We start from the raw sequence: 19,924 nt of genomic DNA, 5'->3' as shown, positions 1-19,924 counted from the left end.
CAAAAAGCTAAACATTATGTATGTTTTTTTTGAGTTGCTTATCCACAATTTTCTCTTTGCAATCCCATGTGCTTCGATCTAATGATCATTAGATGTGAAAAATTACCCCTAAGCCTAGACAATGGCCGCCGAAAAGAAGAAACACCCGCCAAAAAAGAAGTCACAGGAGAAAAAGAGTAAAAAATCGAAACAGAGTTCTTTAAATGATAATCTGCCCAAGATATGTTTCGGCATAGCGATTTCCGATCTGCTGCACGCGTTATATTTTACTGTTCAAGCAATGATTCTTCTGGTTCACCAGGTAGGTGTTGTTTAATTAAAAATATAACTCTAATCCATATTAAATCAATAGTTCAGCGTGTTTGCTATGTTGGCGCTATTGGGTGTCATTTTCTGGGTTATAATTGTAATCTTGCTGATGGTTGGCCTTTTCAAGGTGTGTTGCAATTTAGTCATTTTATCTTATAAAAATTAAAATTATAACCATATCAGCGCAAGCCAGTTTTCGTTAGATATTGGCTCATATTTTCCTTAGTCGGCTTTATCACCGATATTCTATTTCTACTCTGGGGTATTGCGACTTCTATAACCGTGGATTGGGATCGACTTCAGGAGTTTTCACTAATATTCCTTGGTATATGTAAGTGAAATTTAAATTTAAAATTAAAAACACTATTAAGGCTAAGTTTAATTTTAGTTATCGAAAGCACCTGCATATATATCATACATCGGTATTACCAGATAATGGATGAATCAAAAAAGAAGAGGACCTTATGCTGTAAGTTAACTTAACTTACAACTAATATTAAATATTTACTGATTAACTTTTGCATAGGTGGCGGCAAAGATGACAAGAAAAAGTCGAGCAAGAGCCCTAAAAAGAAGAAAGCCAAAAAATAAGACCAAATGCTGTACTCTTAAACTTTAGTTGGCTTTGTTTTTCCACCCCAAATAAAATATATTTTTATTAAATTGCTTAAAACAGTGTGTTTAATCAAAGGAGAATAAATTTATTTTATAGATAATGTCTTTTGAGTTGGGAGAGCTGAGTATTCCTAAGGATAATCTCCTAAGATCGTGCTATTTTATTGCTACTTGCGAACTATTGCGTTCATTGTATTTCTCATTTAGTTCAGTTTCAGTCATGATTATGCACGTAAGTACATAAAAAATGGTTTTTAAATATTTTTAGCCATTTTCTTAATATTTTTAAAGTCGAATACGTATACAATAATGGCTTTTTCAAGCACGGTAGCTTGGATTTTGACTGTTGTCGGACTGTTTGTGGGTTTATTAAAGGTAAGTGTTATTTTTTAAAAACATACGAAATATTTATTAAAAAATTGTATTAATATAAATTAGGGACAACCAACACTGCTCGTATTTTGGTTACTGTTTACTTCCTTTGCAACTGGTACGGATATTATTTATCTGATATGGAATGTTACTTCGTCTCCTGTTTTCGACGCCCAGCATTTCAAGCACTGGACTATTTCATATTTGGGCATCTGTATGTTTTTATTATAATAATAATTTAAATTTCTTAGGCATTGAATCCTTTCAGTTTACGAGGTAACTTGCTTATACTTGGTATTCAGATACTTTAGAAGATTATATTCCTATATCCTTTTGGAGGGCGACAACTACGATGAGACCTCTAAAGGTAAAATGAGTAAATTAAGATTTATACCACATACTATAAAAAAATTCGATTTAGGAACAGAAGATCACAAAAGTAATGAAACTGAAACGGAAACTGAAACAAAGAAGGGAACAACTGAAAAGACCACTGATAGATATTAACCAATATTTTGTGTTCGTTTCTCTTTAGAGTTACTAAAATAAATTCAAAATGTGTTTTATGTGCTATCTGTATTTCTATTCACCGGAAATCAATTCACGACCCCCTATCAGCAATGATAATAATTGACTTATACAGTTTTCCATTTATTTTCCGATGCCTTCGAGGGAAATAGGTAGTCACGTTGCCAGCGAGGGACCAGGAAACAGGACAATTCAATCTGCAGGACCTGCTGACAAAACAAATGCAATAAATGAGAAGCGGACAGATGGGCGCACAAACTTGTCACATCTTCGTCGGCAATAAGCACTTCACATTGGTCTAGATTCTTTTGGGATTTGAATGCGTATTTGAATGAAGAGGTTGGACATATATATTAACTTATATATTGTATGTCAATGTGAAAAAAATGGTATTTATACCATCGGAAAGGTAAAAAATGAAACGGAAATGACGAAAACTCCTGGAAATAAAGAAGGTTGAATTCGCACATAACATTTTCTAAGAATATTAAGGAATATTAATTTTTGTATTTGCCTATACTTTTGGCCACTGTACTTACACACTTTCCCATGCCATATTACCACTGTGCTGCGTCTGTGAATGTTGGCAATCAAACGGCTTTGATTAACAGGCCGCCAAGACCCGAGTGACCCTCTCCTCCAATCGCCAAGTACGTGCTTATCATCATTATAGCTTTGATTTAGTAGACAACATTGCCAGTGATGTGATGAATCTTAGCCTGGGCAATGGGGTCGAACTCTGATGGATATTTAGTGCCCTGTGCCTATTGCATCGCTCTGCTGGACTTCATATCCGCCATGCTATTCGCAATTATCTCAGGAGTGGTATTTGCCAGGCATGTAAGACAATTAGCCCTTTAGTCCTTTCACGGAAATTGTGGTTCAATTTGCAGTTCGCTATTTGCAGGGTCATTGGTCTGCCTTGGTTGCCCTGATCTTCACCATTTTCTGGATGCTCATAATCGTAGTTCTACTGGCGGGTATCTACAGACGGAAACTGGGACTGATTCGATTTTGGTTGGTGTTCACCTGCTTGGGCATACTCCTAGATGGATTTATACTGTTCTACGGCCTGACTTTGGCCATTTCTGTGAACTGGGAGGGTGTCAAAATCACAGTGCTGCCCTTCGTGGGACTGGGTTAGTCTCAATAGTAGTTCATTTCATTTACTGCATTTCATTACTCTGCTATTTAGCTGTGGAAATGACTTTTGTCTATATCATTTACCTACTGTATCTGGATATGATTGATTACAGTCAATCAGAATCGTACCACGAAGAGAAGTATAGAGAAAAGAGTGGCTGTGAAGTGGAATACGAGGAGGAGGAGGAGGAGGAGGAGGAAAAGCCACTGGATCGCAAGGATCTGAAACGCATGGAAAAACAAGCCAAGGAGCGCATGAAAAAGGATAAAGCCGTGATCAAACAACTTCAGAAACAAATGCGAAAGTAAACGAATTTAAACTTTAAATTATTTTTATATTTTTAAAATAAACATTGAAATGAATGCCTTGATTGGAGCTTCAAGAAGCGCAGTATTTCTTTTTGTCTGCGACAAGCTCTTAAACTTTTATCACATTCAGGATGCGGACATCTTCACACCTACACAAGCCACTCACACACACACCCACACACCCACACACACGCGTACGCCAATGTTAAACACAAAATCCTTTTAAAATAATTTGCTCAGCAGGAGCAAAGAAAAAATCAAGAAAAATATACATTAACCTACGCGAATTCGAAGAGCTGCGTGCCCTGTAAATAAATATTATATATTATAAATAAATAATATATATTATTCTAACATTTCTTAGCTATAAAATAAAAATAGAAGCCTGCATTTTACGTCGAGCTGCTGACAGAAGGTCGAAAAGAACTCAGCTTCATGGGTTGAGTTGGTGCGTTTAGAACTATGTTTCCCTTGCGATTCTGGATTTGATGATTTCTTTTGGACTGGCCATTGTTATAATGCTGCCTCTGGCGATTGCATTCTCTTTCATAATTCGTACAAGCTTGACTTTGTCCCATCTTTGAGGTTTTGGCATTATGACAGGCTTGACAAAAGGCCAAAGTCACGTAAAACCGTTGAACGATGTACAGAAAAGCGCACTCCACAACTGAAAGTAATAAAATCAATTTAATTACAAGGCGATACTTCTAATATTGAACTCACGCAATCCCAGCATGAGTAACAATCCATTTTTGACCACACCCAATTGGAAAGTGCTCTCGTTAAAAACGGCATACAAAACCAGGCACATCTCGACTATGATGCCCACGCAGGAGAAGATAATCCAGGCACGAACACATCTGGGATTGCGCTGTAATTAAGCGGAGGATACCATCACACAGCCACCGTGAACCAGCTTTTTAAGTACGTGTATACCCCATGAATGCCAACCAGGAGCATCACAATCATTGTTATCCAAAAAAGGCCAAAAACAGCGGCAAAAATGGTCAACCAACTTAGCTGAAAAAGTTTAAGGATTTCTGAAGACTTTCTGTTGTATATAAGGATTCAAAAGGTAGCCTTACATGATTGCAAATTGTCTTCAAGCTGACCATGGAAAAAAGCAGGGCGCTGATCAGATCAAAGCATCCGATGGCATAGGCCCATATCAACAGCGAATTGTTGCTAGAGCTCATGTCGAAAATAGAAACCATTATTTGTGGCAGTTGAAGATAGGAGCAGTTGATCGCTTTAAAAATATGTTAAATATTTTATTTATTTATTTATAATTTATTTTCCCTAATATATAATTATTTAATTCTGAAAAGTAAACTAATTTTTGTTCTTTCTACATTTTTAGGGTATTTATTAATATTTATATATATTTTTAAAGCTAAGCTAATCAAATAACTCGGTGTTCGATCACACTCCACACACGGTATCAAAGCGGAAACGGAAATGACAGCCAAGTCTCGCTGCTGTGGCTGTCGCATCTATTTATGCAGGGGAAAAATGAGACATACCACCGTGTAGTGTACGTAAGTACATAAGAGTATACCCATGCATATAATGCCGTGCTGATGAAATACGTGCGGCGGCTCACACACACACACACAGCCACTACTCTTACCCTGTGTGTGTGAGTGTGTGTGCGAGTGTGTGTGCGAGTGTGTGTGCGAGTGTGTATGTGTGGTAGGAAGAACGAGGGGAATCCCCGTTGACAAATATAATTTACTTTTTTCGCGCTCATTTGCAACTCGGGCGAAAAAGTGGGAGCACATTTTGATCCCCGGGGTGCGACAAAGCCTTCTTAAACATCTCACTTGCAGTTAAAGTTTTTCCAACAGAAGCAACAAAAAAACTTGAGGAAAACACAGAGGAGAAACCGAATTGGAGGCTCAATTTATTTAAAATAAATTATGGAACTCAAGGAAATATGTTACTTATAGTTCAGTTCAAAAATTGTATTAATATTTAAAAGAGTTTTTTAAATAAATAAGTAAAATCAACAAATGCACAAGCTTACATACATACTTAACCTAACTTAACAAAGTTATTTGTATTTTATTTGTCTGTCCTTAACTACAGCTTGTTTAACTAACAAGACTTTTGCATTGGCCATTTCAAGTGTCTATTTGCAGACGACAAACAATAATCTATTGAACAATCACAATTACATGCTTATTTCAGAAGCTATTTATTTATTTATCGGTACCCTGCCAAATTTGTCATATAAGATGTTTGTAAAAACCCCCAAGTATCAACTGAAAGGAGAGTGATTGGACAAGAAAAAGCTGAACGAGATGAATGCCTTGAATGCGTTTGGAATGGCCATTGGCTGGATGGACATTGTGGGAGTTCTGTTCTTCGAAATGATAATGTTCTATATGATGCGACGTCGTCGATTGGCACAAAAATCCGAAATCGTTTCGATTGAGGCGCAAGTGAAGTGCCACAAGGATTCACTGCCCAGTAAGTGCACTCAATAAAAGGTGCTCGAGTGCAGTGTTCTAACCAATTCATGCCCTCGAGGTCTTCTCTGCAGGAAAAAGCTGAGCGAAAGCGAAAACCTTTGGATATTCTGGGGCTACCTGTTGATGCTGAATGTCTGGATTGGCGTTACACTGCTCATGATAGCTGGCATCTCATTGGTGGGTCGCAAGTATCCCGTGGATACCCATTAACCCCCATTCCATTCATTCTATACTCTTGTTTTCAGCAAAAACCGGAGCTTATGGCATTTTGGTTGATATGGTGCGTCTGTGGCTTGGTCTTCGATGTCTTCCTCATTTTGTGGTGGGTCTACGAACTTTTTGTGGGCGACGCCATTGAAGCACTGACCAACATTCTGATCTCCCTGCTGACCATGGGTGGGTTTTCCATTTCTATCAATTAGTTACTAACTTTATTATGTTTATGGCTTTAATTTGGCAGCAATTGAGTTTGGCTTCATCTATGTTATCTACACCATCTTCTTGAACTTGTCCAATGCCAGCAAAGATGAAGGGGCGAAAGTGGCAGAAAAATCGAAATATGCTTTTATGATGATTTCAGATCCGAAGCGATAAATTCAAACATGTTTCTGTTAAATTAATAAATTTAATTTCAAAGTTTCCTAGATATTACGCCTAAATGTGGGCTTGAATCTTGGAATATTTCCATATTGGCATGATTTAATTTCAGTTGTCTATACACCGGACCACAAACTCATTATGAAGCCAGGTCATAGGTCATCGTTCATACGGCGCCAGACAGAAGAGCATATTTTGTATCTGTTGTGCCGACTCTTGTTTCTCGCTTCTCCTGTACTTCATCTGGTTCTTTGGAGGGCTTTTGTAGTTTTTAATGGTCTGCAGCACGGAAATTGATTCATTTCCGTTTTTTGCTCTGCGCTTCCGGTCTTGTCTGCTCTTCCTCCTCCGCCGCTTAAAGTTCTCCAGAACTCAAATGCCAGCTGGACTGAAGTCTCAAAATCAAATTCAAGCTGTATTAGTCCTAATTCGGCATCTAATTCCATTTTCCCCGGCTTTGCAGAGCTTTGGAACAAAGTGCGTGGATTGTCAACTTGTCACTTGCAACGCGATGCCAAAGTGAAAAGCAAAATATTTCTTCTTTATTAAACATTGCTGGCAGTCCGTTTATTTTTCAACTTTTTTATTTTATTTTTTATATATGTACGTATATTTCTGTGCTGTTTTTTTTTGTGCGGCTTTCTTTGGTCCCCAAGCGCTGGCAGTGGTCGCCCTCGAAGGAGCGACTCGCTGCTCAAATTTATTGTTTGCAAATTGAAATTCTTGTCGACACGCACGAGCAAATCCATTGGGAATGCACAGCATAGCGCAGAATTTCACCATCTCAACTCAACTCAACTCAGCTCGGCTCGTCAGCGTTCATAGTCATAGTTAGAATTTCGGATTGGGGCAGCAGAATGGAGTGGGCGTGGCACTGGGACGGATTTGATGGCTTTTGTGCCCGGGCAACAGCTCATCATGGCTCTTTAGTATTTATTAAGACTGTGATGTGCCATGAAACATATTTCGATAAAGCAAACAAATATTTTAGAGCAGCGTTGACAAATGGAAAATGGGTATTGGGTGCAGAAAATAGCAGCGTGGAAAACTCGAAAAACATCGAGTTATTTTCCACAGCATGGAGTGCTCTCCGTACTTATGTATAGAATTTATGGTCATGTCGATAAACAAAGCATCTAAAAGACCCCTATTGGAAAATCATTAACTCATGGACAAATCAGTTAAATATAAATATAAATAGTTGCTTTTTTAAGCAGAGTTAAGTAGTTCGCTTCTCTGTCGAGGTGAGTTCTCCTCTTTATTGTTAACAGAGAGTGACTGAGGTTTTCCGAGTGCTATATATAGAGCAATTTTTCTGGCTAAGTGGATCAGTCAACTTGAAAATGCGAACGGTGTGCGTCTTGTTTCTAATTTGCTGCCTTTGCTGGTTGCCCAAAGGTATATTATATAAAGAACTTTCTAATCAGATTAACTGAATATAACCGTGCTTAGGTCAAGCTGACGAAGAGAAGATTGGCGCAGTGGGTCCGCCAGTGAAACAGAGAAGTCTGCGCCATGTAAGCTACTTCGCTAATCCAGGACAGCCAGGAAGACCTGGCACCGGAATACCAGGACGACCTGGCCAGGGAATTCCTGGGCGACCTGGACGGCATGGAGGATCAGGTGGAGCTGGAGGAGGGGGAGGAGCAGGTGGCCGTGGAGGTGATGGGGGAGCAGGTGGGGCAGGCGGCCGAGCAGGAAGAAGGGGATATTGGAGGAATGGTATTTCATTGGGTCAAAGGCGACCAGAGCCAAGGTCAAAATATTTATGGTATTGAATAACCTATTCAAAGTAAATTAAAAAAAAATTGTATATTAAAAAACAGTCTATTTTGTATAATTAAATAAATTCTACGACTAATTCATTTAATTTGTATTTTTTTGTTGCCCAAGTAAAACGATTTAAGAAACTACTAAAACTACGTACGCATTTTAACAAGAAACTTAATGATCTCATTTTGCAAGTGAGGCAATTTATTACACCTTATACCTTAAAACTAATTATTTGAACAAATTTGTTTTGCTTTTACAACACGAAAAACATTTGTTGTTCCCAGATTTAATTTACCTTGTACACACCGCAAATGCAAAAAAACATTCTGTGATTACTTGCTAGCCATAAATATTTCTTTATTATCGTGTTTTCTCCGTACTAATTAGTTTTCTTTGTTAGAATGCCTCGGACACATTCCAACCGACACACAATGCAGCGCGGAATTTTAATTAAATTATATAAGAATTCCCATGCCCAGCCGCTTGACTCACCCACTCACCTGCTGGCATAATCAATTCCTGTGCTCAACTATCCAGTATTCAATACATTTCATTTACAGCGCGGCGAAAGAGGAAAAAAAAACCCATCAGAATGGAAAAGTCTACGCAGGAAATTGATTGATTTCCGCTACGTACAGGTAAGGAAAAGCGGAAAAAATATTGCCCATTGTAGTGGAGTTCGTGGGAAAAGGGCGGGATTATACTTTATGAGAAGGGGAAAGGTGGGCAATTAGTTGGCTGAGGGGGTTGGGGGGGTTGAGGGGGTGAAGGTGCCACTGTATCACCAACACACCCAACCGAATGTTTTCCCACACTAAACGCACGTGTGTGTTACCCGGTGTTTGTGTAGGTGTGTGAGGGTCCTGCAGGAGTTTGAACACAAGTCCTTGTGGTGGCAAACATAAACATGGACGAAGCATATACACTAGTTCCATAACGCGATGCACACATATCCTTACTGGGTGATATGCTCTTGGGGGGTTTCGCTAAGTTTTGGCACCGTTTTGGGGGTCTTTGTGTGCACATCCTTCGTCCTGCCAAAGCACGTGTGTGTGTGTGTTTGTGTGTGTGCAAGGTAAAAGCTAAAGCTATCCTTGTTACATGCTCAATTAAACCGAAATGACGCCGCTGGAAGCTTAAGTCACGCTTTATATAGTTTTGCATTTCGAGTGCCGCTTGACGCTCCAAAAAAAAGAAAGTCATATGAGTTTCCAAGAATCAGGCGACAAAAAATATTTCAGAAATAAGCAAAATAACATTTATTTGTAAGAAAAAGGCTAAAATACAAGTCAAGCTAAAAGTTTATGTAGTAATAAATTTTAAATATTTATTATTATATACATAGGTATTAAAAAATATTAAATAATCTTACATTTCGGTATACATTCTCAGTATACAACATCTAAGTGATGTTCTTAAATTGTATTTTAAATATATATATAATCTAAGCTCTTATACTCTTAATATACATGAGAAGCGGTTTCTTTTCATAGTCTTTGTTACCTTGAATTCAGAGAATTCTATTTATATTTTTATAGCCTTTGTCACCTGTGCCAGGACTCACGGCATTACGGCAAATGGAACTCGAAAGTGCCGTTCAAAAGAGTCAATTTGTTGAGCAAACCGCTGGCTGCGGTGCATGTTTATTAAACCATTTAAAAAGGAGCACTGCACTTAAGCGTGCGAGGGGGGCATACACTGAGCGAAGCGGGCATGCTGAAGGCCACAATGTTGCACTTTGTGTCGCATCGTCTTGAGCAAATTATCGAGCACGCGAAATTGCTTTAGGCGCTGCGAAGGCGGTGAGCACAAATGCGGCTGCCAATTAGCGCTGCGTTGCATGCCCCATAATGCGCTTAGTCATGGAGCGTCCTTTGTGGGTGGACTCCTGTGTGCAAGGCGACAGGACACGTGCCACACACACACACTCACACACGTAGATACAGTCATCTGGCGCGCTGACAGCGACGCCAATGAAGTTGCCGCATCGCAATACTATGGCATGCAACATTGTTTTTTTGGGGCCCATATAGTGGAAAAGTTGAGGCCCCAAACAGGACATGACACACTCACTCACACGCGGGCACACTTGGAATTGCAAATCAGTCGACTAATGTGTACATAATCAGTCATGTCCCAACATGTGAATTCCATTAGTGATACACGGCCATGCAAACAAACAAGCATTAATCAGGACCGGATTGCGGGGGGTGGTTGGCGGCTGGGCGAAGGAACATGATGTGTCCTGATGTCTGGAGGGACTAGTAGGTCCTGGATCCACAGCCAGCATCCCATCTACTGCCAGTCAGCAGTTAGCAGTCGGCAGAGTTCCAGTCCACTCGCTGTCTATTACAGCTGGCAGCCCATCCATACATACATATGCCATATTCCATATTCCACGCTGGTGTTATTTATGCTTATTGTCTCGGGTCACCAGGGCGGATGAAAAAATATTGTTTCCCACTCGACTTACAAATTACGGCGGCAACTGAAGCAGGAGCCTCAGCCACGGCCGCAGCCCACCTTGATTTATCCTCACATTTCAATGTGGCCACTGAACGAAAAGAAATTAAATTAACTTAATGTATTTGTTGCTATAAATGATGGTATAGTTAAGCAAACTAAAGTTTTTATACGGCGATTTTGCACGGAATAAATGGCTTTCGCATTTCCATTTGTAAGCTTTTGAAACGGGTTTTTATAAAATATATTTATTTTATAATATTAATATACATACAAGGAAACTGACTTGTTTTATTAATATTTCAATTTATTATTCTGTATAATGTGTTGTATAATGAATAATTATTATTATGGGCAATAAAATGTATACTTAATTTTAATGATTGTGATTATGCAAACCTTATTTTAAAACGAGTTACGGGTATAATTACATATTTATATTAAACTTTCGTATATAATTGTTCGAAAGTTTACATTACGTGTACCATTTTAATTAATTTTTAAAAATACTAATAATAACAATAAATATTGTTGTATTGAACTAAGATATATATTTCTTTCCCCCAATCAGTTTATTAAAGTGTAAATAATATAAAATACTATTTAAAAAGCTATACTATTTACATATATATTATTTTGTTGAAAACATAATATATTTTTAATAAGTTAAAATATTTTGATTTTTTTTTATTGATATATAGTTCATGAATACAACTCGGAAAAACGCCAATTTAAGTTAAACTAGCTGTAGATATAGAGATATCCGCAGGATTTTTTGTCAGTGCATTTGAAGGCGACGTTCGCTTAATACGCCATTCATTTGGCCGCGTTATACTTCATTAAAGCAGGAACCATCAGAGGATCCTGGTGGAGGGGGTGGTGGCCGAGGATGAGGGCTGGTCGGCCTTTTCCGGCGCCTTGGCCGCAAAGTGCAGTCGGCAAAAATTATGCGGCTCGTTTGCGATGCCTGGAAATGCGACGGACTACGGACTACGGACTACGGACGATGGCGATGGCAAAATGGTAAAATGGCAAATAGCAAATGCAGTGCCAACTTCAACTGGCTTGGGCCATTCGTTTATCCCTTTGTTCTCATTTATTTGCATGTCATTTGCTTCGACCGGCATCTGTGTCGCCCCCTCTCGCTCACACGTCACGCACGCTCTCCCGCTCGCACATTTTCTTCACTCAGCTTTTCCTGCTTTTCCATTGCCTTTCCATTGCTTTTCATGGTGGTTTTGCTGGGGTCACGTTTGTCTGCCTGGATGCCAGTTACTTATGGCTGTTATGTGCATTATCAATATGCATTGTACGGCTCGCCCTGCCGCTTTATATTTTCCCAGCGTTTTTCTCCTACTTTTCATTTGGACAACACAAAAAGCTCGTGCTGTTCGGCGAAATGGATCCAGTGATATGGAAATTGTAATTATTTGCGAATTTATGTGTGCATTTTAAGGTACGTACTGTGCTCTCAAGAAATTGATATGAAAATGCGTCAGTTATGATAAAGAAATTTAATGAGAAACCGATTTATAGTTAAAAGTTTCTTTCTTGGCTTTCAAATTGCTTTATTTATTTGGTCAATATTGGAAAAGTTGTTCAATTATTTAGTATGAATTCAGATGATAGTATATCACTTATACGCCATGTTGCCTTCACACAGCATTTTCTTCCATACAACTTCCACAAACTGTTAGAGTAATTTCACTTCGATTTGGACTTAAACTTTTTACCTTCTTTAGCCGCATTGGATATTTTGCCTCTCTGTTATGCAGTTTTAATAACGAATTGCTTTTTTATGGTTTCCGGCTTATAGAGCAGCACAGAAATTGGCAAAGAACGAAGTTGCCAAGCAGCAGTAGCACCAAGGAGGATTCTTAAATCATGTCTTGTTTTTTTTTTCTTTCTTTCTTATTTATTTTTAAAGTTGTATTTGAGATTCTACGCCAGTTTTTTGTTTTGTTTTTGTTTTTGCCCTACTGCTTTAGCCGGTTCTTTGTTAATAATGTTGTTGTCGTTGCTGCCGTGGTGGTGCTATTATTTTTGCTCGCGCTTTGTTAACCAAGTCAAGACTGCGCCAGCTGCAGCTTCCGTTGTCGCCACAGTTGCCATTGCCGCTGCCATTTGTTCGCCGGGCGTAATTAGTGCTCATGGCATAGGGCGCACTTCCCCCAACGAGCAGCTCTATCCTGATCCGCCAAACCCCCCTCCCAAACTCCTCTGCCAACGCCTCTTGTTCTAGGGGTACTGGAAAAAAATAAGTCACTAAATTGGTCGTTAATTTAATGGTTGTTTTCGCCGTATGCGTACTTATGTTTACTTGTATGCAGTGAGTTCGGAATTTAAGTAGAAAATCTATGATATGATAAAAATAAATGGAGGATAAGGGTTTTGTAGCTTGTCATACAACATATGTAAAAATTCTATTTTTTTCACATTTTTTGCAATTTTTGATGATTTTGAATTTTGGCCGAAAATCGATTTTCTGTTTTTTTGCGATTATAAATATCAGTATTTTGATCAGAACTTTCAGAATATAGCTCCAAATATGGAATGTAATACCTCGTTGAGTTGGTAATTAAATTTCGAATCGAACTGTATTTTCAAAAAAAAATATATTTTATTTCAAATATTTTGCAATTTTTGATGATGATTTTGGATTTTTGCCGAAAATCGATTTTCTGTGTTTTTGCGATTATAAATATCAGTATTTATTTCACTTATTCCATCTTATCCCACAATGAAATGGTTTTTTTTTGCAGTATTTCCGGCTTTCGCCGCTCTTCACTTGTAATCACTTTCTGTGTGTGGCGCTGCCAACGTTTTGTTGTAAGAATTTGGCCCGGTTCTAAGAAAGCTTTCACAATTACTTTGCCTTGGACTGCGAGTTAATTCTGTAGCTGTATCCTGACCCTGCTTCCTTGTAGTTTTGCGCGTTAACAAATTCGTTATGTGCCAGGCATTGAATTTCCGTTAATTACGACCATAAAGCTGGCTGAGATTAGTGATGAGTTGGCCACCCCTGATTATTAACTAATTCGCCAAATGGACGCTTCAAGTGGACCAGTCGTGACTTAGTCCAGTCGATACCTTGGTACAATAAATGTTAGAGGTAAAATTGCGCTTGGCTGCATTGCGTATATCGTATATAAATATATATATATATAGCTAGCATAGCCATATCAACTTCCTAGCCGGCTAATTGCCATTTACAACTTTTCCTGTCTTGGCTAAAACTTTTCAACTGCCCGATGATTCCCATTGTGGCTCGCAATCCAGCGACTCGATTGCTGTTGGCTTTGTGGCCATTGTTTGAGTTCACGCAGTCCGATCATTAATTTCGCAATTAGCAGGCCAACCACCTGCTTCACCCCCAAGAACTCGAAGCTCTCCTTCGGTTTGTTTCTTGACAAAGTTGGGGCATAGCTTTAATTAATTCTGCACAGCAGCCACAAGTGAACGCAAAACAAAAACTCTAAAGCAATATATCTGTACAAAAAAATAGAGAATATAAATCATTAAAAAAAAAATAACATCGCTGATAAGTAAGAAAATAATTATTGAATATTAATTATATACAGAAGCCACAAAGGTAGTAATTAAATAAAAACGAACTAGAATAATATATATTTTTTTTATATTTTTTAAGGGAACAATATAACAATTTTAAAGCTTTCAAAATTTAAGTTAAGAAAATGTGTGTTTAATGTTATTATGAAATACATTGTTTCTGATTTTACAGTCATAGCTATTAGCAAAAATGTATATAAATAATTCGATCGTACAAAATTGTTTAAAACAAACTTTTAAATGATTTGATACCGCTTACTACTTTTTTGATTACTTAAACACCTTTTTCAAGTGTGCATATCTGCGATGCTTGAACATTTTTTGCCCCGGAATCTTTTGAATCAGAAGTTGTCTGAAGAGACCTGTCAAAAAAAAAAAAAAGAACGCCAGATGTTTCCCCACCAATTGCATTCCATGGCGACCCATGACTAGATTCTTCGCACTATCCCGACTCCTTCCCACTTTCCTTGATTTTCCTGATTTTTGCTGACTAACTTTTGCCGACGTACTGGAAATCGAGGAGAGTGAAACGCGCAAAAATTTAAATTTATGTAGCTCAATATTTTATTTATACATACGAGCTGGGATATCTAGCACATACACACATATCTAGGTATGTGTCCTGCTGGCTTTGCATTTTGCCTGGCATTTGCTCTTAGCGGCAACAGCAATAACAACTAAAGCAACAAGGAATGAGACATGTAGATACATAGATACATTTACATATATATATATATATATATATGTAGTGGAAAACATGGCGTCATGGGCGCCGCGTGTTAGTTACGTGAGGCCAAAGCGAAATTTTCTGCTGACGCCGCGTTGTCAACTTTCACTTCACCTGCAGCTGTGGCAACAGATTCCTTCCCGTATTCCACCCATATATATAGTGGGTATAGCCACCCGATTTTCTATGCCAGCCTGATGTGCATTAGCAGCGAATAGTCAAATAACACTCATACGCCATGCGGTCCCTCGTTTTCAACTTTCACGTAAATTATGTCCTTGCTGAAAAGTTTTCCACTTTTTTTTTTTTTTTCGCCCTCATTGCCTCTCTGTTTGGGCAAAAAGTTTTTCACTCATTTCGCTGCTTTTTGCCGTTGATGTAATGAAATTTGTTGAGTTCCAAAGACCAAAATGGGAATCGAGAAAAACCATTAAAGCGTATTCTTTGCGTCGTTGAAGTTTGTACTGAAAGCTTTCCGCAGATTGATTGGCATCAGTGGGCGTTTTTATCCCCGCCCAGTTGGCTACTAATGCTGCCCGAATTTTCCGAGCGTGTGTAAGACAATAAAAGTAATTGAGTGCGTAGCTCGTTGTTACACTTTTACCCACTGCCAACATCACAAACGTGTTTCCTCAATGTTGTGTAAATTGTGTCGCTATATGTGTCGCTGTATGTGTCGCTATATATGTATGCGTGTGGGCTCGACACTTTGTAAGGCGGGAAAATTGGCTGCGATGGGCGTTTGCAGATTGGCCATCAGATAGGCCCAAGCCATTACCGTGTTCCTGTACATCGAGTACTGCTCCAATGTGTCCGGCTTGTCAAATTGCCGGCGCCGGACAATGGAGATGAAGATGGAGATTACACTGGCTATTTGTTGGACAAAAAAGGTTGGGGATGAAAATTGTGATTATCATTTGTTTGGGTCAAGTAGAGGAATGAGACTTCAACTCAGGTGTAGAGGAGGAATTTAGTAAAAAGCAAACGGAAATCCTATTCTGATTTATTTTGCCTTGCGCAATAATATTCTATTCACGCTTAAATCCTTTGTAAGTGCTCCCAACAGAATCATTTTACTTCGCTCACAATTGCGTGCCAAGCATACACTGAAAGAATTATAGCTTACCTATTGAAAGGGGTTTTTGAGCGCACTCTTCTAGATTTTAATTTGAAGAATAAAGAAGTATTTAAAATTACACGATATCACGTTATATCAATTGATACTTTGGATGCAAATAAAAAATGTTTAAATCAAAAAAATCATACAAAGAGATATTTAAAAATCCGTAGGTACTTAACTTATTACTCATTTTATATCCATTTAATTTTAGTTTTTAAAGCATTAAATTTTCACTTAAATATGTTTTACTTACATGTTAAAAGACTAAGTAAAAATGATTTTTGCAACTGTTTTGAAACCTCTTTTATACTCTATCATCTTCTTTATTGTCAGTAAGCCATTTCCGCTCTTTTTGCGCTATTTATTTTTGCCGCTTCAACAAACAAAACCCATTGCGTAGTGCCCGTCCGCAATTCGTTCATAATTTGCATAACCAAGTGGCGTCCAGAGTCGTCAAAGAGGATTGCCTGCCCCGCTGCCTCAGCTGGTCCAATTTTCCTCAGCTAACGACAACATTTGGGCAAAATGTGCGCCCGTTTCATAACTCCATTTTAATTGAATTATGTAAATCACATGGTAAAAATTAGCAGGCGCAAACTATTTTTTTAATGAAGCTTTGTTCGCTTTTAATTAAAAGCCAACTGCAAATTAAATTTAACGACGGTGCTGGCTGGACAGTAATTCTCAGTACCAGTACCAGTCCCAGTCCCAGTCGCAGTCCCAGTTTCCAGTCCTCTGGGAGTATTTACATGCCTGGCTGGACTGGGCGATTTATCATCGTTGCCTGGCCAAGATTAGCTGGCTGGCGGCTAAGCAGTTCACCATCACCATCGCCATCGCCATCGTCATCTAACCCCCCGGTCCAATCTGCACTTGCAAATGATGTTCATTTTGCACAGCCTCGTCGCCCCGTCGCCTCTTCGCCACTGGCCCCCTGGAAATTATGCAATAATCTATGGGAATGCATTGGAAACGGTTGCCAATGGCTGCGCTGTCCGTCGGAAGTTAGTCAAAAGGAGCCACACAACAGCAGTTTCGGCCAGGGCATCATCAACAACTACAATGCCAGTTGGAACAACAATGTCAGCAGAAATAATATAGCAGGCCATGAAATTATATTTACAATAAATCAATTAGTTGCTCTGAAAATATACAAAAATGTTTATAAGGTACTATAATTACAAATATACAATAGATTACAAATCAGTGTTGCATTTGAGATTGCCTTTAACATTTATATTTATTGTTATATTATATGTATATTATTATTATTATTATAATAAAAAAACATTTCGTGATATTTTATATTTATATATTTTTATATTTATGCAAAAAAGCTTTTACTTAAAAATATACAAGTGCATTTTCGTTGCTTAACAATATTTATAAAGAGTTAAAAAGTTGGCATACTAAAACCTTTTCTTTTTGTTTCTCAATTTGATAGCAATTTATTTTTGTTTTTATTATAAAAAATTTGAACATATGTAGAATTAAATGATTGTATTGCTACCTTCAGGCAGCTTAAGAAATTATGTGTTAAATACATTTATTAAGGAATTTGTAAGTTGAATTCTATATTTTCTCCCCCAATTGTCTGCAACCTCACAGAATCTGCTGCATACGCTACGGCGCTCATGTGCGAGTGTGTGCATGTGCGTGTTAAGTTGGCCGAGTGTGTGCAAGTGTGTGTTGGCGTGGCTCCTTTGCCGTTTACCGTGACAATCCGTTTAAGCGTTTCAGTCACTCGTCCGTGAAGTGGACAGCAGTTTATCCCACCAGCAAGTGCTTTCAAAGCTGGACAATGACCCGAGGCATTTAATTATACCCCCCAGCGCTTAACGCAAAATAAAGCGCACACTGTTCCTAGTGATTTTAATGCGTACGCTGTTTTTTTTACGGTTTTGTTCAGAATAGCACTTGCAAAACGATTGCATAAATATGCAAATTGTCTGCACTGCGAAATGCACAAAAAAGTTAGGTGCAAAGGGCTGGCGGAAAAAATGCGTTAAAAAAAATTAATTTATGTAACAAGATTAAACTTTTTCCGAGCCAAATTAATAGTCTATAAATTTTAACTATATGTGGCTTTAATTATTTCTCTTTGTTTCCCATTTTTGATTTAAACGCAATCTATTCCATTTAATAATTAACTTTGTCTAACTTTTTTTTGCGGTTGCACACAAATCATATTGTGTTTAGGACATAAGGCAACATGCTGATATAAATCAATTAAATCTTTTGTTCTCAAACAAATTGAAATTGAACCACAAGCTTTTCACGTGTTAATCGCCTTAATGTGGCGAAAGAAAAATAAACCCAAATATGAAAACGAAATGCACACACATTTTTACGACCTGTTAGACCAATCAAATTTGCATATCCCCATTTATTGCTATTGCCTGGATGTGTGTAGGTGCGTGAACATTATCTTTTAATCATTGCAATGTAGCAATTATATTTCACGTATTAAATTATCCGAATTGAACCTGAATCTATTCACGATAGCTCTTTTTATGCTAATCCCATGCTCATTTGCATACAGAGTCTCCCACTCAAGTGGAACATGAACATATTTCATTAGATTGCTGGCATAATTTAAATTACCTTGTTTGATTCACCTCGTGTGTTCGATCTACAATTGCACAACATTGATTTGTGCAATATATATATATATAAAATGCAATTGAGAAAGCATGCTTATTATGTATGTAAGTTTCTTTTATAACTCCCATAGGACAGAAACCTACGCATTTATTTACCCAACAAAGTCTAGTAGCTCTTGTAAGCAAACATGTTTATGCAGTCAAACGGGAAACATAAATGTTCAAGTTTTTTCTAAATGTAACCATATTATTTCCGTACCAAATGCAATTAAGAAACCCTAACTAGTTTCCTGATTTCTACAAATTATTTGGTTTGGCAGTTAACTGGAAGCTGCTAATTGCGCATACGCCATGTGGTTTTTTGCCCTATTATGCCACTCAAAAATCAGCAAATTATCCCCAGAGTCGAAGTATTTAAATTCTTTACAAATGTCATAGAATATCCAAGTAAATATAAATACCAAAGCCATGTCCGTATAAAACGTACAAGTGCTTTGATTAGGGCAGCCAGCTAAATGTGACTAATTACGTATACGCCATGTGGTCGTTGCTGCCGCTGCGTTTTTTATCCATAGATAAAATCCAATAAACTGCAGGGCAATACAAAATGACTAACATAAAGAGCACAATACATTCCACATACATCAATATATAAATATTTCACATTGCCGGGAAGCCGAGGGGTGTGGGAAACGCTGGTTTATGGGAATATGGTTATTCAGGCTTCATGGATTTAAGTGAACCACAGTACGGTTTGAGTGGCTGCCGTGGCACATACGGATTTGACGATAAAAATGAGAACAAAAAAACGAATATCGGGTTACAACAATGCACACAAGACCACATAAAATAGGACCCCCATCCCAGATTCGCGACAGGAAGGGGTCAAATGGAAATCATGCTTTATTTATGATCCCCAACGCGTGGCTCACTGGCCTAAAGGGTTACGAATCCCGGCGCCGGGATGGGAATATTCCGGAAAGATTGACATGACATGACATACCAATCGTGCGGCGAAATGTCTTTTTTATTTATTGCCATCGAAAAAGCATCAAAATGAAAATAAGGAAAAAAGTTGTTAATTTATTTTTGTTTTTTGCATTACTTTTGTCCAGCAGCTGGCTGCCGAAAAATGTAATTTCCAGGGGCATTGTCAACTTTTTGCAGCACTTACAAATAATTGCAAGCACTCAAGTAGCGCCTATTGTGATGGGGTGCCAAGAGGGGGCGAGGGGCGAGGGGCTGCAACGTTTTAAAATAATTTAACAGCATTTTGAAGCGCATTCAAGTCGACTTCCGCCGCTGACTTGGCTCCTTGGCA

General features: G+C 38.2%; 6 protein-coding genes across 8 annotated transcripts; 5 read left to right on the top strand and 1 right to left on the bottom strand.

The window, feature by feature from the left end:
• Positions 1-40: 40 nt before the first annotated feature.
• LOC6533601 lies at positions 41-972 on the top strand. Its single transcript, XM_002094273.3, has 5 exons — positions 41-301; positions 353-436; positions 493-640; positions 698-778; positions 836-972. The coding sequence occupies exons 1-5, from the start codon at positions 122-124 to the stop codon at positions 898-900; spliced, it is 558 nt and encodes a 185-aa protein (XP_002094309.2). The 5' UTR covers positions 41-121; the 3' UTR covers positions 901-972.
• A 45-nt stretch (positions 973-1,017) lies between these two features.
• LOC26536069 lies at positions 1,018-1,862 on the top strand. 2 transcript variants are annotated; one of them, XM_015194697.3, is made up of 5 exons: positions 1,018-1,156; positions 1,216-1,299; positions 1,363-1,510; positions 1,565-1,663; positions 1,724-1,862. In XM_015194697.3, the coding sequence occupies exons 1-5, from the start codon at positions 1,025-1,027 to the stop codon at positions 1,801-1,803; spliced, it is 543 nt and encodes a 180-aa protein (XP_015050183.1). In that variant the 5' UTR covers positions 1,018-1,024; the 3' UTR covers positions 1,804-1,862. The 2 variants fall into 2 exon arrangements, with proteins under 2 accessions (XP_015050183.1, XP_015050182.1); XM_015194696.3 differs by having other exon boundaries at positions 1,718-1,862.
• A 523-nt stretch (positions 1,863-2,385) lies between these two features.
• LOC6533600 lies at positions 2,386-3,353 on the top strand. Its single transcript, XM_002094272.4, has 3 exons — positions 2,386-2,664; positions 2,732-2,963; positions 3,020-3,353. The coding sequence occupies exons 1-3, from the start codon at positions 2,551-2,553 to the stop codon at positions 3,274-3,276; spliced, it is 603 nt and encodes a 200-aa protein (XP_002094308.1). The 5' UTR covers positions 2,386-2,550; the 3' UTR covers positions 3,277-3,353.
• Positions 3,354-3,617: 264 nt separating this feature from the next.
• Positions 3,618-4,529, bottom strand: LOC26536348. Its single transcript, XM_015194695.3, has 4 exons — positions 4,362-4,529; positions 4,213-4,296; positions 4,000-4,147; positions 3,618-3,943 (listed from the first exon to the last, which is right to left on the bottom strand). The coding sequence occupies exons 1-4, from the start codon at positions 4,488-4,490 to the stop codon at positions 3,669-3,671; spliced, it is 636 nt and encodes a 211-aa protein (XP_015050181.1). The 5' UTR covers positions 4,491-4,529; the 3' UTR covers positions 3,618-3,668.
• Positions 4,530-5,464: 935 nt separating this feature from the next.
• Positions 5,465-6,437, top strand: LOC6533599. 2 transcript variants are annotated; one of them, XM_015194694.3, is made up of 4 exons: positions 5,465-5,748; positions 5,809-5,927; positions 5,996-6,146; positions 6,211-6,437. In XM_015194694.3, the coding sequence occupies exons 1-4, from the start codon at positions 5,580-5,582 to the stop codon at positions 6,342-6,344; spliced, it is 573 nt and encodes a 190-aa protein (XP_015050180.1). In that variant the 5' UTR covers positions 5,465-5,579; the 3' UTR covers positions 6,345-6,437. The 2 variants fall into 2 exon arrangements, with proteins under 2 accessions (XP_015050180.1, XP_015050179.1); XM_015194693.3 differs by having other exon boundaries at positions 5,643-5,748; positions 5,822-5,927.
• A 1,199-nt stretch (positions 6,438-7,636) lies between these two features.
• Positions 7,637-8,266, top strand: LOC26534845 (glycine-rich cell wall structural protein 1). The gene is made up of 2 exons (XM_015194692.3): positions 7,637-7,745; positions 7,800-8,266. Exons 1-2 carry the CDS (start codon positions 7,691-7,693, stop codon positions 8,123-8,125), a joined length of 381 nt encoding a protein of 126 aa, XP_015050178.1. The 5' UTR covers positions 7,637-7,690; the 3' UTR covers positions 8,126-8,266.
• Positions 8,267-19,924: the final 11,658 nt, after the last annotated feature.

The sequence above is a fragment of the Drosophila yakuba genome, chromosome 3L, assembly GCF_016746365.2.
Source record: "Drosophila yakuba strain Tai18E2 chromosome 3L, Prin_Dyak_Tai18E2_2.1, whole genome shotgun sequence".
Lineage (NCBI taxonomy): Eukaryota > Metazoa > Arthropoda > Insecta > Diptera > Drosophilidae > Drosophila > Drosophila yakuba.
Note: the sequence above shows the minus strand (reverse complement) of the source record. Positions and strands in the feature narration are given on the sequence as shown.

Excerpts from the sequence above, each read along its gene's own strand:
- LOC26534845 (XM_015194692.3), top strand. The coding sequence starts at position 7,691 with ATGCGAACGGTGTGCGTCTTGTTTCTAATTTGCTGCCTTTGCTGGTTG. Across the intron at positions 7,746-7,799 it reads CCTTTGCTGGTTGCCCAAAG|GTCAAGCTGACGAAGAGAAG; the intron begins GTATATTATATA and ends AACCGTGCTTAG.
- LOC6533599 (XM_015194694.3), top strand. The coding sequence starts at position 5,580 with ATGAATGCCTTGAATGCGTTTGGAATGGCCATTGGCTGGATGGACATT. Across the intron at positions 5,749-5,808 it reads CCACAAGGATTCACTGCCCA|GTCTTCTCTGCAGGAAAAAG; the intron begins GTAAGTGCACTC and ends CATGCCCTCGAG. Across the intron at positions 5,928-5,995 it reads TGATAGCTGGCATCTCATTG|CAAAAACCGGAGCTTATGGC; the intron begins GTGGGTCGCAAG and ends TCTTGTTTTCAG.
- LOC6533601 (XM_002094273.3), top strand. The coding sequence starts at position 122 with ATGGCCGCCGAAAAGAAGAAACACCCGCCAAAAAAGAAGTCACAGGAG. Across the intron at positions 437-492 it reads TGATGGTTGGCCTTTTCAAG|CGCAAGCCAGTTTTCGTTAG; the intron begins GTGTGTTGCAAT and ends TAACCATATCAG. Across the intron at positions 779-835 it reads AAAGAAGAGGACCTTATGCT|GTGGCGGCAAAGATGACAAG; the intron begins GTAAGTTAACTT and ends ACTTTTGCATAG.
- LOC6533600 (XM_002094272.4), top strand. The coding sequence starts at position 2,551 with ATGGGGTCGAACTCTGATGGATATTTAGTGCCCTGTGCCTATTGCATC. Across the intron at positions 2,665-2,731 it reads GAGTGGTATTTGCCAGGCAT|GGTCATTGGTCTGCCTTGGT; the intron begins GTAAGACAATTA and ends CGCTATTTGCAG. Across the intron at positions 2,964-3,019 it reads GCTGCCCTTCGTGGGACTGG|CTGTGGAAATGACTTTTGTC; the intron begins GTTAGTCTCAAT and ends TCTGCTATTTAG.
- LOC26536348 (XM_015194695.3), bottom strand. The coding sequence starts at position 4,490 with ATGGTTTCTATTTTCGACATGAGCTCTAGCAACAATTCGCTGTTGATA. Across the intron at positions 4,297-4,361 it reads TGAAGACAATTTGCAATCAT|CTAAGTTGGTTGACCATTTT; the intron begins GTAAGGCTACCT and ends AAACTTTTTCAG. Across the intron at positions 3,944-3,999 it reads GTTACTCATGCTGGGATTGC|TTGTGGAGTGCGCTTTTCTG; the intron begins GTGAGTTCAATA and ends TATTACTTTCAG.
- LOC26536069 (XM_015194696.3), top strand. The coding sequence starts at position 1,025 with ATGTCTTTTGAGTTGGGAGAGCTGAGTATTCCTAAGGATAATCTCCTA. Across the intron at positions 1,300-1,362 it reads TGTTTGTGGGTTTATTAAAG|GGACAACCAACACTGCTCGT; the intron begins GTAAGTGTTATT and ends AATATAAATTAG. Across the intron at positions 1,664-1,717 it reads CTACGATGAGACCTCTAAAG|GAACAGAAGATCACAAAAGT; the intron begins GTAAAATGAGTA and ends AATTCGATTTAG.